The sequence below is a fragment of the Chaetura pelagica genome, unplaced genomic scaffold, assembly GCF_000747805.2.
Source record: "Chaetura pelagica isolate M959 unplaced genomic scaffold, ChaPel_1.0 scaffold142, whole genome shotgun sequence".
Classification (NCBI taxonomy): domain Eukaryota; kingdom Metazoa; phylum Chordata; class Aves; order Apodiformes; family Apodidae; genus Chaetura; species Chaetura pelagica.
Window position 1 is genome coordinate 12816184 of NW_009952973.1, and position 13293 is coordinate 12829476.

General features: G+C 38.5%; 1 protein-coding gene across 2 annotated transcripts in view; it reads left to right on the forward strand.

Moving 5' to 3' along the window:
* The window catches only part of TENM3 (teneurin transmembrane protein 3), a 320216-nt gene that overhangs the window by 282560 nt on the left and 24363 nt on the right, over positions 1 to 13293 (forward strand). For both annotated transcript variants that reach the window (XM_009995957.1, XM_009995958.1), the window contains 3 exons: positions 2409 to 2641; positions 3199 to 3353; positions 4215 to 5089. In XM_009995957.1, coding sequence (XP_009994259.1) covers positions 2409 to 2641; positions 3199 to 3353; positions 4215 to 5089 — 1263 coding nt within the window. The remainder of the gene's footprint in view (positions 1 to 2408; positions 2642 to 3198; positions 3354 to 4214; positions 5090 to 13293) is intronic.

The window sequence follows — 13293 nt, forward strand, 5'->3', positions numbered from 1 at the left end:
AAGCAGAAGCTTAATATTATTTCAAGCTACAGTGAAATAGAATAAACTCTGTTCAGCTTTCCAGCTGCTGGCTGCTTATCCCTGTACTATTTTTGAGATCTGCATAGTGTGCATAGATGTTTTCTGGCTAGAAAGCAAACGTGGTTTTCACAGGAGAGTTATTCAGTTCTTCAAGTCATGCTTTGCTCCTGTGAATTAATATGTTTTTTTAATCAACTAAAGCTACTTCAGCTTTTTAACCTTCACTTGAAAAGAAACACTGAAGTTGAGCCTGTTGTATTATCTCAGAAGGGAGCCATTAGACTTCTACATATAACAAAGTGGAGAGTTTATATTGATTCAATATTAATATCCTATACACTCCCAAACTTTGGGGTTGCATTATTTTTATAACGTAAGAAAATATCCAGAAATAATCAGCTGTGTTTTTTTGTTTTGATGAGGATACACTACTTACTATGAGAACTCATCTCAAGTAAGAGCTCTGTGATTTTCATTGAACTGAAATATAGACATTTCTTCATATTTATGATGAAAACAGCTTTTTAAATTATTTTTAGGAAGAAATAATTGTTAGGCATATATTCTTTCATTATTGATTGCATGACTTATTATTCCAACAATTGACAAATACAATAGAGGCAATGTTAGATGAGTCGAAGAGAAGTACTTTAATTTAGATTTTAGCAGCATAAGAAAGGACTTTATTGTAAATGACAATGAAATAAAATTTAATTGCACATTTCACATTTTGCGATGTGTTTATATTTGAAGTGTCTGCAAAGTTTCTTAAAGACCAAAGTAATCATGTAAATTGGTATAATTTAATTTGCAGTCTATGAAGGTATAAAAAATTTGTACACTACATAGTTATCATATTAAATGATCCCTGCATAAATTAAGGTTTTGAAAATATCTTTAAACTATTTAGCACACTGGCAATAATAGATTTCTAACAGACAGAAATTTAAAGTGAGCCTCCATGTAATTATTTTCAGACATGCTGTACAACACTTAGCTCTATAGGAGAGCTTTTTAAGAGGTGCTAATCACTGTGTATTTGATTTCATTAGTCTGCTACACTTGGTTTCTTCATCCTGAACCAACATGTTAAAAGTCTTAAAACCAAAGAAAATCCTATTTATGCAACACATTTTTTCTGTGTTTTCATAATTGGATAGCGATAAAAATCTGTCTCTGCTGAAAGACATCATTTGTTCACATGTTGTTCCTGTTGGTCTCTTGTTGCTTTTTCCAAGTGGCAGTACATAAAAATGTGTTGCATTAGCACAGTTATGTATTTACAAAACGTGAAGTATAACATTCTGCTAACAGATGTTTGGCCATCACTAAGATGGGTAGGTCTGTTTAAGCAGCACTTTTGCAACCATCAGAAGTGGGGCTGACTGTTCTGACGCTCTGCTTCAATACATTAGGAGAGCATTTGAAATTACCTCCTGTATTTACATGACCTTATTTCAGCTCTTTGTGCCATAAATTAGGTCAGGAATCCCAACTGCAGTGGGTTAAGTTTCTACATCATAATATATCAACCCAAAAGGTACTCTCCAGGGCTGTTTTTTTCACCAGCAGGGGAGAAAAGAGTAATTCGCAATTACGTGGCACCAGTGGAGAGGCAAAATGTACATTTCTGGGAAAATAGTTAGCAATATATATTTGCACTGTAATGAAGACTGTATTGGCATAGTTAGTGGTTTTGTGCCAATATGTACAGTTACTTGAAATATGCCTCTGCATTAAGAAGTACGGAAAAGCTCCGCTCAGTGCTCTGGTGGAAAAGATGACATTTCCTAATGCGTTAAATCATGCATATCACGTCTTTGAAAGCAGTGGATTAAACAAATACTTATGAAGAATGTCTTATCTCTTGCCTGTGGACTAATAATATGAGCTCTGCCTGATCTGTTTATGGGTTATATAAACCACGCACCCCAGCAGCCTTACAGAAATCATAACAAAACAGATAGGATGATAGCAGCAACAAAGCGTTAACTGAGGGCTGGGGTCCTGCTACAAAGTTTGGAACTGGATCAAGGTCCCCAGAGAGCCTGGGAGTTCTTAAACTCCAGTATTTTGATTTGGTCTATTACCAAGACAGGGTCTGTCTCTAATTACAAAGCACAAGTTGGGCCTCTAAGCATCATGGACAAAAATGGATCTTCTGTCACAAAAAGATGAGTGGTCTAGATTGGATTGCCTGTGGCACAGGCAAGAAATGTGACTCGATAAAGGTTTTGGGGCTGTGGCCTGTGCTACCTATGCCTAAAGCATCAATGTTGGTTTTTAACTAGTTATGTATTACTGCACACTCCTGAAGCCTTTTCTTCTCAATCCAACGTTAAGTACAATTACTTACAGTACACGCAATGTGTAATTCCCTTTTACAGCAACAACCCAGCTCACAGATACTACCTCGCAACTGACCCCGTGACGGGAGATTTGTACGTTTCTGACACAAACACGCGCAGGATTTATCGGCCCAAGTCGCTCATGGGTGCAAAAGACCTGACAAAAAATGCTGAGGTAATAGGAGGAACAGGGGAGCAGTGCCTACCATTTGATGAGGCAAGGTGTGGTGATGGAGGCAAGGCGGTGGAGGCAACTCTCATGAGCCCTAAAGGTAAAAAGAGTTATCCCTCCATAACTTAAATATGAAATAATATGAAAGTTCAGAGCCAGGGGTGTGTTAGTGTTTAATTACTGAAGCTAGTAGTTGGCTCAAAAGTGTGGTTTAGGGTAATTTTTTCCAGCTGGAAGACTTTCAAGGAAGATAGCTACATGGTACCTGGGCTGACTTTTTAGGAAATATTTGGCTTTCATGGTTATTGAGCATTTTTAAATGTGCATTTAGAATATGTTTTTGGCAGGCAATGGTGAAGATTTAAAATCTGTGTTGGTATTGGTCTTGCTTATCCCATTTTTAAGGTTAGCTAAAAAGCTAGACCCTTTTCAGCATACTCTCCAAAGAACAGCAAATGCGATCAACTGGAGTAGATTTCATACTGAGCATTGGTTTATTATGCAAAATATATTTACAAGCTGTTTTACTACCTGCTGCCTAAGACCATATTTTCCGCTCTTAATTTCAACTAGATAAATACCACTTACAGCCTTAGTTATGGATAATATATTCACTGCTAGCACAAAAAAAAACTATTTTTTTTTTTTTCATTAAAGGAATAGCAATTGACAAGAACGGTTTAATCTACTTTGTTGATGGCACCATGATCAGAAAAGTGGATCAGAATGGAATAATATCCACTTTGCTTGGCTCAAATGACCTGACCTCAGCACGACCTCTAACCTGTGATACCAGCATGCACATCAGCCAGGTACTTTTTAGCTGCTGCTAATTGGAAAGTTGAACTGGGGCTAGAAATGCAAATGCAGCTTTCTTGCCTCTTACAATAAAACTGGGTGGAGTACGTAATGGATATTTAACAGCAGAATTTGGGGAGAAAGAAACCTGTTCCAAGGGCACAAATCACAGTATATTCTCCTAGCTATATAAATGGTGCTGTATTCAATTTTTCTGCCCATAAAGTTCATTTTAGTTTAGAACAACAAGTCTACAGCAGGAAACATTAAGTCTGGTAGTAAATACTGGGAGAATGGCAGATCTTTTAGAACTATCTTGGCCTGTTGATGCTTTCTGAGTCACTTAACATCCTTAGCCTACTAGAATGAATGGGAGGATAGATTAAAAGAAAACACATTTTTTCTTTTTGTCTCAATAAGCTTGTGTAGATAGGAAGGGGCATCACTAGTGTTATGTTTAAAGATGGAATCCAGTACAGTGTTTCATAATCTGGAAGGTAGTAAGTTTATTTTGTTACTACAAGAATAAGAGATGGGTACTGTCCTTAAAGTATGTATTTAGCCTTTGATATCTGTCTCTATTTTTATTTGTCTTTGTGATAAAGGAAAATATAGCATGTATTGGAGTGGAGATTCAACCTGTATTGTAGTTCCAATGCACCTGGACTTTTATTCAGTAAAATAGATGTCTAAACAGTGTTCCCCTTTCCTCCCTGAAAAGCTTTAGTTTGCTGCATGTATTTTTGTACAAGTCCTCTTGTGATTGGTTACAGCAGATGAAAAATGCCCTTACAGCGATGTCTAACACTGAAAATGAGTTAATTCATTTAACCTGCACTGGTTAACTGTTTAACAAAGCACTTCTGTTTGTTAAGGTTCGTCTGGAATGGCCTACAGATCTAGCAATCAACCCAATGGATAACTCCATTTATGTTTTGGATAACAATGTAGTTCTGCAGATCACAGAAAACAGGCAGGTTCGCATTGCGGCAGGGAGGCCGATGCACTGCCAGGTGCCTGGCGTGGAGTATCTGGTGGGAAAGCACGCGGTGCAGACCACGCTGGAGTCAGCAGCTGCCATTGCTGTGTCCTACAGTGGTGTACTCTACATTACAGAAACTGATGAAAAAAAGATTAATAGGATAAGACAGGTCACAACTGATGGGGAGATCTCATTAGTTGCTGGAATACCTTCCGAGTGCGATTGCAAAAATGATGTCAACTGTGACTGTTACCAAAATGGGGATGGCTATGCTAAAGATGCCAAACTTAATGCCCCTTCCTCCTTAGCCGTGTCTCCAGATGGCACCCTGTATATTGCTGATCTGGGAAATATTAGGATACGGGCTGTATCAAAGAATAAACCCTTATTGACTTCAATGAACTTTTATGAAGTTGCCTCTCCAACTGATCAAGAGCTTTATATCTTTGATGTCAATGGTACTCACCAGTACACCGTGAGTTTAGTCACCGGAGACTATCTGTACAATTTTAGCTACAGTAATGATAATGATATTACTGCGGTAACAGATAGCAATGGGAATACTCTTCGTATCCGACGGGATCCCAACCGGATGCCAGTAAGAGTGGTCTCTCCTGATAACCAAGTCATCTGGTTGACGATAGGCACTAACGGATGTTTGAAAAGTATGACTGCACAGGGGCAGGAACTTGTCTTGTTTACTTACCATGGCAACAGTGGACTTCTAGCAACTAAAAGTGATGAGACTGGATGGACCACTTTTTTTGAGTAAGTACATAAAGTCAGATACCTGATTGTTTTATTGAGTTGTACAGTACCATTTTAAATATTTCTGGAGACTGATGAAGTAGCTGTAAAGGTGACTGCTGATAACAGAAAGCTCAGAAAGATACTTTTGGTTTATCATGCTGTTTTGCTTTGTCTGACTTCTAAACATTTGGTCTGAATTTTAAATTCATTACTTTGAATTTCAGTTTTATATATGGAAATAATAGTGAGGAAACATTTCACTCTTGTCAAGAAGGCTGTAACTCAGACAACCACAATTTCGTAAATTTGCATCAAAAGCTAGATTTTCATTCCATTTGTTCATTAGATTGACATTGTTCTGCAGCAAATACTGACAAGAAGTTGGTCTTCACTGCTTAATATTTTTTCTTTATTTTTTCTAAGAAAGAGCATGTCTGCATGGTCTTTTACCCAAAAAAAAAAAAGCCGGATGGGTATGTTTTTAAGTTGTAAAAGGTTGTGTTTCACTGAGTGGTGAATATGCAGGAATTATCTCCTGAGTGACTTGGCAGGGTTTCACACAAATGGACCCAAGCAGAATAAGCTGAGAAAATAAATTTGGGCTGTGTGTGAAATGTCATTCCTGCAGGAATAAACTGAAAACACAGAGACCACCAGCAACATGTGGAGTACAGGTGCAAGCACAATAGCAAGATACACTGCTGGAATAGTACACCTGTCATTTTTCCAGCCTCAGAAAAAATCTTTTTAGTGAATTGCTTTGCCATGTGTTACAGCCATTAAGTCATCAATGCCTGTTCATAACAGCCAGATTAGCAAAATATTTTACAGACTCCTCAATAATATTGACTAAGGAAGGTCATGACGATTTACCGATAAACTAGTAGAACCTAAAAAATCACGTACAGGTATTTTAGGCAACTTCATCCCTGTATGAGCTGAACCGTGAACCAATACACCAAATAAAACATAACAAAAATGAAAAGCATCAACAATTTATTTCAAAAAAGAGGAATGTAGAATTAACAGAGATTTTTGTCCGGTTATCTCTGTCTATTGGAAAAATGTATTATTTTTAAATCACATTAAAGACATGCTGAGTTTGGTTAAAATGTACCTGTGAAGGAGTGGAAGACATAGTGTTGTTATGGTGTTAAAGGGTCCTCAGCTGAAGTATTCAGGATTAGAGAGGGTATCATGAAAATCCAGTAAGTTGCACTTCTTCTTCTGGTTTTTTTTTCCCTCTCTTTTTCTCCTGTCTTTATGATGAAATGCAGTAGAAACTGCTGCCAAGGTCAGGGTCTTAAAAAAAGGCTTTCAATTCAACACACATGATAAAGAAAATAAAGTGCCAGTGTCAGGCAGTGGCAGCAAAGCTGAACATCTGTGTTCTGAGATAACTTCACATTTCTGTCAGTGTACAGTTGGCCGAGCCAGTGTGCAGGACTCTTGAGCACCTGTAGCTACTCTCCAGCCTTTACATATGCCTGTCAGAGACACAAGAGCATCAGGTGCTGCTTCACTGCATATTGTGTCCTGAAGTGGAGACAGGGCTAGAAATGCTGATCCCTAACAAAAACAGCAGGTGGAATGGTGATGCTGCCAGTTCTAAGGTGTTCTTTCAATATAATCTGTAAATTGGCAGGGCTTTGGTAGCAGGCACACTCCCAAAGCATTAGTGCACGTCTGTAATATTTAATTGTGCATTGGTGCATCTGCTGTGTATCTTTTTAGGTCCTGCCAAGAGGACACAAAAGCACAGTGAGGATACACAGAGGAATGAGAAACAGTTCAGTTGAGAGGGAATGTGTTCTTCTTGTGAGTTAGCCCTGTCCTGTATGCTGAGAGACCAAAGCACAGCTTCGGATGGGCTGGAAACAGTCATCTCTTTCCACAGAGAGTAAATTCAGTGGTTAACTGGGACACACAGAACCGCTTGTTTCCAGCAGGCAACTTGGGCAAGGCAGTCAACTTGGGGGATAGTGAAATTCCTTACTGAAATTAAGGCATCTGCTGGGTACAGCAGGCACTTTAAATCATGCTGGCATTCATACTGGCTAATTGAGGACCTAGAGTTTTAATCAGGGCAGTAATTTCTCACCATGTTGCCTGTAGTGTTTGTGTAGCCTACTGTGGTGTACTGCAGAAGTAGTGGAATGCTCCTGAATGTATCTTAATGGCATCTGTGTGATCACAAAGAAGTGGATGTTATATTCACTATTAAGTGGTTGATAGGTCTATATTTTTCATCATAGGGAGAATTTAAGTTACTATGTGTCATGAAGTACATAGTTATTTCCTGAGTCTGTAACTAGCCATCTTTCACATCTGATCTGCTTTCATGCAGACTTTCTGGTCTGAGTTAGGTTATGTCCAGCTGGCTTATGTAGAGCCCAAAGAGCAGGCTGTTCTCCTCTGTAAGTATTAGTATTCTTTACAAGCTGCTGTTTATGCACTTCCTAAACAATTATCTCCAACCAATGTCTCATTAGAATTCCCAAGCTGAAATAATTGCAGAGAAAGCTAGGCAATTTCACTTACCCTGAATTTGCAAGTGCATGAGGCTTCTGCAGAAGCAAGATACTGATCTCCCTGTAGTCGTAGTCAAGAAGTAATTTGTTTAATTGCAACAAGGAAGATTCAAATTAGACATTTCGAAAAACTTCACGGTGGAGATTTTGGAGCCCTGGAGCAGACAGTGATCATGACCCGTTGCCCTTCACAGACTGTCTTTAAGAAAAGATTAGACATCTTTCAGGACAATTCCAAGAAAAGCAGATCCTGCCTTGGGGCAGGGGCTGGACCACATAACCTCTCAAAGTCCCCTCCAGTCACATTTTCTATGATGCTCTGTACAAGTTAATAACAAAAATTAAAAATTGCACTGATTATGTAAAGCTACAGGGAATCAGTGAAAACATAGCACTGTGTTCTTTTTCATGCCAAAACAGCATTCTTAAAAACATCCATCGGGCATCATAGCTGCTTACTTCTTTTTAACATAAAATCCCCATGCACCAAATTTGAGTCTGTATGTATTTTTCTTTTGAGGAGAAAGTAGATACAAACAGGTTTTATTCTAGAATCAGCAAACATTATTGTGGCTTTGCTTTTCACTGCTGATGTTTTGTAATATTAAATCTGACTTGTTCTGGGTTTCTTGTTTTGCCTGAACAAGGATGGAACTAACATACAGAAAATATTTTTTTTACACTCTGAGTTTTTTACAGTGAAAACTGTAAGTACTACCTTAAATTATTTAGGATAGTGTGTTTCTGTTTTCTGTGTTTGTGTACAGACTTCGGGGGTTTTATGTCTTTATGGCAAAATGGATTTCAAAATACCTATATTTTAAGGGTTATAGCCTACTGATCAAAATTGGCACTTAATATTTGTTGTCAAAGGTCTAAAAACTTGCTGAATAAAGATATTAACAGAGCATTGAGAAAAAGGATTGAAAATGTATGCTGAAAAACCAGTGGAACCATATGAAGCTAAAAGTCCTCCAGATTAGGTTTTATAGTGAAATTATAATATTAAACACAGTATAAGAGTAATCACCCTAATAAAATTCTGATGTTCTAAAATTGTGAAATATCTGAGCTGGAAACTGTTAACTATAACTGCATATTATTTATGCATAATATGAACATTTAAACTGATGAATAATAGAAGCTGAACTAATTGCGTCTTATTAGCATTTTAGAAGTGACACTTCCTAGCTAGCCCATATTACATTATTTTTGTACAGCAGTTTCCATTCTGCTTTCACACAGAAAGAGCTAATCTACGTGTACAGAAGGAGCATTTTCTCTCAACCTAAGTTTTTTAAGTATCACAAGTGAACTCCTAAAAAACCCTGAAATGCCCCTGTGCGATCGCTCAGTCATGTAGGAGGTCAGGCCTCCCCCTGCCTGCAATGTCAGGTCTCCCTCAAAGCCCTGGCATGCCAGCACTTGCCAGCCAGTCTTTAAATTCAGCTGGAAATGAGTTAAAAGCTCACTAATAATTGAATGTTTGATAATGATCAAGAGGGTAAATTATTCCACAGAAAAAGCTGCTATTTCTCTTGACCAGAACTGTAAGGCAGCTCTTTGAGAAGGTCCCAAGCATCTTGTTCAGCCCCACTTCTGAATCCCCTCCAATCACGAGTCCCTCCTTGGGAGCTGCTGGAAGCTGAGCACCCACCTGAGGGACTGTCACATCCTTGCTGCTCTCATTCAACTTGCTCCATGACTACTTTGTGTGACTTCACGGGGAAGTCCTTTGGCTGAGTCACTGGCTTGCTGCCCCACCAGCCTCCAACTGCTTTGTGCTCCTTCAGTTGCTCAACTAGGTAGAGGCTGCTCTGGAGGGAGGACCCCTCCAGGGCAAGAAGCCTCGGCTGTCTGGGCGGTTGGTTGCCGTCTACGTGCGCACTGGTGTGCATGGTACTCAGGTGATCTCTTGACAGCCACATAGTCCTGAGAGGTGGGTTGGGACAAATCATGGTCAGCCTGGTATCAGATTCCTGGGATCTGATCCTCTGCAGTCTCAGCCCAGGTGCTTCTGCAGGCTCCTCTGTAGAGGCAACTATTCCTCCATCTCACAGCTCCCGTGGAAGGTAAGGGCTGTTTGTGCTTTCCTTTGGCTTCCTCTAACCCCTTTAGTTAAACTCATAACTTTCCTTCCTCCCATAGCTGTGAATTAATTGCAACAGCTACTGTTTCTATCTCTTTCCTGCTTTTTCTCCTCTTGCCTTCTTCTCCTTTCAGGAGCAGTATAGACAGGCAGAGATCTGATCCAGACTGAGATGATTCCTCCTCATCCTCACTGCCTTTCTCCATGTCTCGTTTTGGCTCTCCAGGCCTTGCCACCCTACTATGTTTCCTTGCTGTCTTACCTTGTATCCTGCTCCATACCATGTCTCCCACCACTTCTCTAAGACATGTTTGGCTTTCCTGCTTTTTCCTTTCCCAACAGTGCATTCCTTCTCAATCCCCTCTTGTATCTCTTGACAGTTCATCCAGTGTTTCCCCAGGCACTTCAAGCCCTGAGCTCATTTGTCTTCTCCTTTCCCTCCTCCCTCTCCCACTCAATTCTTGTCTCCAAGGGAATGCAGCAGAAATAAAAAAGAGCGACATTAGCAAGCAGAGCCCTTGCAAGTTTACTTTGCTCCTACAGTTAAATTAACTAGCTTTCCAGCTGTTCTAGAAAGGTGAAGAAATCATGCAGAATGTTCAGTCCTTATGATAATTTATAGGCTAGAATTGCAGGTAAAAAATCTTTATTTTCACTGCATGCTGCAGAGTATCACTCTTTGCATATTATGCTTTTATTAACAATGCATTCAGCTCTGTGTTTTCCTTAAAACTCTGTGATGCAGAGTAAGATACTGCCTCTGGCGTGGACTTGTTTCGTTTCTCCACGTACCAAGCACATCATCTGTAAATGCCAGCATTTGGCAACAGGGAACAGACAGTATTTTGTATTTTTCCTCTTGCTTCACCTTAACACATTCCTTGTGGAGTCTGACTTGGAAATACTGAGATGTGGCTTGTAAAAAGACTGTGGAACTTCTACTGAAAGATTTTATTTAGATAAAAACAAGTATTTACTTTTGATCAGATAAAAAGTATCCTCCACCAATAGTGTTAATTCACTTGCACTTTTACTGTATATTAAGACATTCACAGTATAGTTTTCATAATTAGTATTTTTATACCTTTTCCTGTAACATTTGTGGGGTTTTATTTTCCTATGACATTTGTGTTTCTATTTCTGTTCATTTATCTATCACTTTTATCTGTCATTAATATGAATATCTAAAAATGCATAGTGTTCTTTTTTTGTGCAATTTTGAGGCTTTTATTCTGACTTGATTCTGTTTTCTTACAAATACCAGAACTCTGTACAAAATTAGAATCTGGATTTTTTAATCTCCTCTAAATAACAGTCTCTGAATGTCCTTGGTATCATAGTGCTTTTTAGGTATTTGTATCCTTCTACCATCAACAGCCTTCTATACCTTCAACTTTTACCACTGCTGCTTCTTGCTTCATCAGTCTAAAATGTAGTGGCTGAGATGTAATGAACCATGCACATTAAAACAGTTTTGTTCAGTTGATAATCATATTCTTGCATTGACTTTCATGGCATCACATGAGCTCTTGATTGCAAACCACGACTTTACTTAAGCAACAAAAGACATACTTTCTTCGTTCTTAACCATCTCAGAACTGTCTTTTTTGAGAATATATTTGAGATACTCAGTCCTTGCGTAAGTGCCTGTTTATCCACGTTGCCTTTCTCAATCCAGCACAGAATCTTAATCTTTCTCTCTTGAAGCACATTTGAGGGACTAGCTGCTTCTCTGTCAGCCAAGATTTGCTGCTTCGCCTCCTCTCAACATAGCACAAATAAACTCAAGTAGGTAAACCCCTCCCTCACCATTTCAGGTAGACCCATGGAGATGGCCAAAAGGCAAGTAAAACACTTTGCTTTATTCAAACAAAGTAGGTATTCCCCCTACCCAAAGGCTGGCCAAAAGGCAAGTAAAACACTTTGCTCTATTCAAACAAAGTAGGTATTCCCCCTACCCAGAGAGAACTTGTATCAAGCTGACGTGTTCAGTTTGTGTCTAGCCAGAAACTAAAGAATTATGTGGGTTTTTTTAAACCTTCCCATAGATGCATCAATACTACACAAATACCATATTTCTTCTTTAGAAAAATCATTAAATACATTTTTTAAACTTCTAACATCAACTTCATTTTAGTAAGAATAGAGGTTATGACCTCACAGTTTTCTGAAATGGAATTGCCACTCTACAGTAAATTTCATAATTAATACAACATGCTTTTATATGCTTTAGTTTTTTAAGACTCGTGCTGACAGTGGAGCACACAAACTTGCTGTTTCAGACATATCCTGCTTAATAACAAAGCAGCCATGTTAAGAATAATCCATTAATAGATACCATTAGATATCAATGTGATATTTTGGGGGAACTGTAGTGTGACCCCCTAATTGCTCTAATATATTTAGTCTAATAGACATTTATCCTTTTCTTCATTCTCGAATGTTTACTGTTCCTGTCCTTAGAACTAGTCTAAGTAATAAAAGCAGAACTGAGAAACCATCAAATAGGTAACAATACCAAAATAGCAATGCTGAAGACACATATCAATGTCATTACATCTTACATGTGTGAGAAAAGAAGAAGTGCTGTGATTTCTGTCAATGAAATCAGCATATGATGTCTGTGGTTTTTGAAAGCACTTAGAAGTACGGATAGTTCAGAAAAAAAAAAAAAGAAACAGTATTGCTCCTATGAATGACATAAATGTCCTACATTGTCAATCCAGCTAGCTCTGCTTAGGCTTCTGAAAGCATCCATTTCACTTCTGACTTTATCAGGGACTTAATAATAGCATTTATTCAGTTAGTGACATGTTAATATTCCTGTGGCATGTTAATATTCTTGTCCCATGTTAAATTGTCTTTGTCAAACAGAAGTCAGGGAGTCTATGGCCAGGCTAGCTCACTCTCCATTTCATTCACTTTATGGGGGACCTGGGTGGGGTGGGAGTGAAAGGACATTTCCAGTCTGCATATGAAGAGACAGCTCTCTATTTTCACGTGTGCTGTATTTGAACACACAGTCCTCATTTTCAAGCCCTATCAAGAAATTTGGTCTTCCTTTATGCCGCCAGTGAGACCAGACCACTCAGTTCTTTATTGAGCCTACAAGGCACCTGCAGCTGAAAATCCTACCTTATCCCCTCCAAAGAGGGAAGAGTCTGTCACTTCTGAAGCCTGCATTGGTTGGGTGTGATTCATGCTCCAAAGGAGTAAGGATATTATTATAAATTAACTATAGAACCTGAATCTAGCAATATTTGTTTACCATCTTGGTATTCCACTGTCCTAAAAGAAAAAAAAAAAAAAATCCATAAAATTTTGCTTTCCCTTTGCTAGATTTGCTTTTCAAACTCAATGCAATTTGATAAATTCATTTGTCCACTTTTTGCAACCCTGTAAAAACACCTTCATAAGGTTTTTACCTGTCAAAATAATAATAATTTTTTTTTTAAAAGGAAAAATTAAGGGCAGAAAAGCAACAATACATCTTATTCTGTGAACAAGATGTCTGGTCAGACAAACCAGCCTTACATCCTTTTTTCACTAAAGGCCTGTACACTCAGCTCTGATAGTGTAAGCAGATCTTACAGTAAGGGACA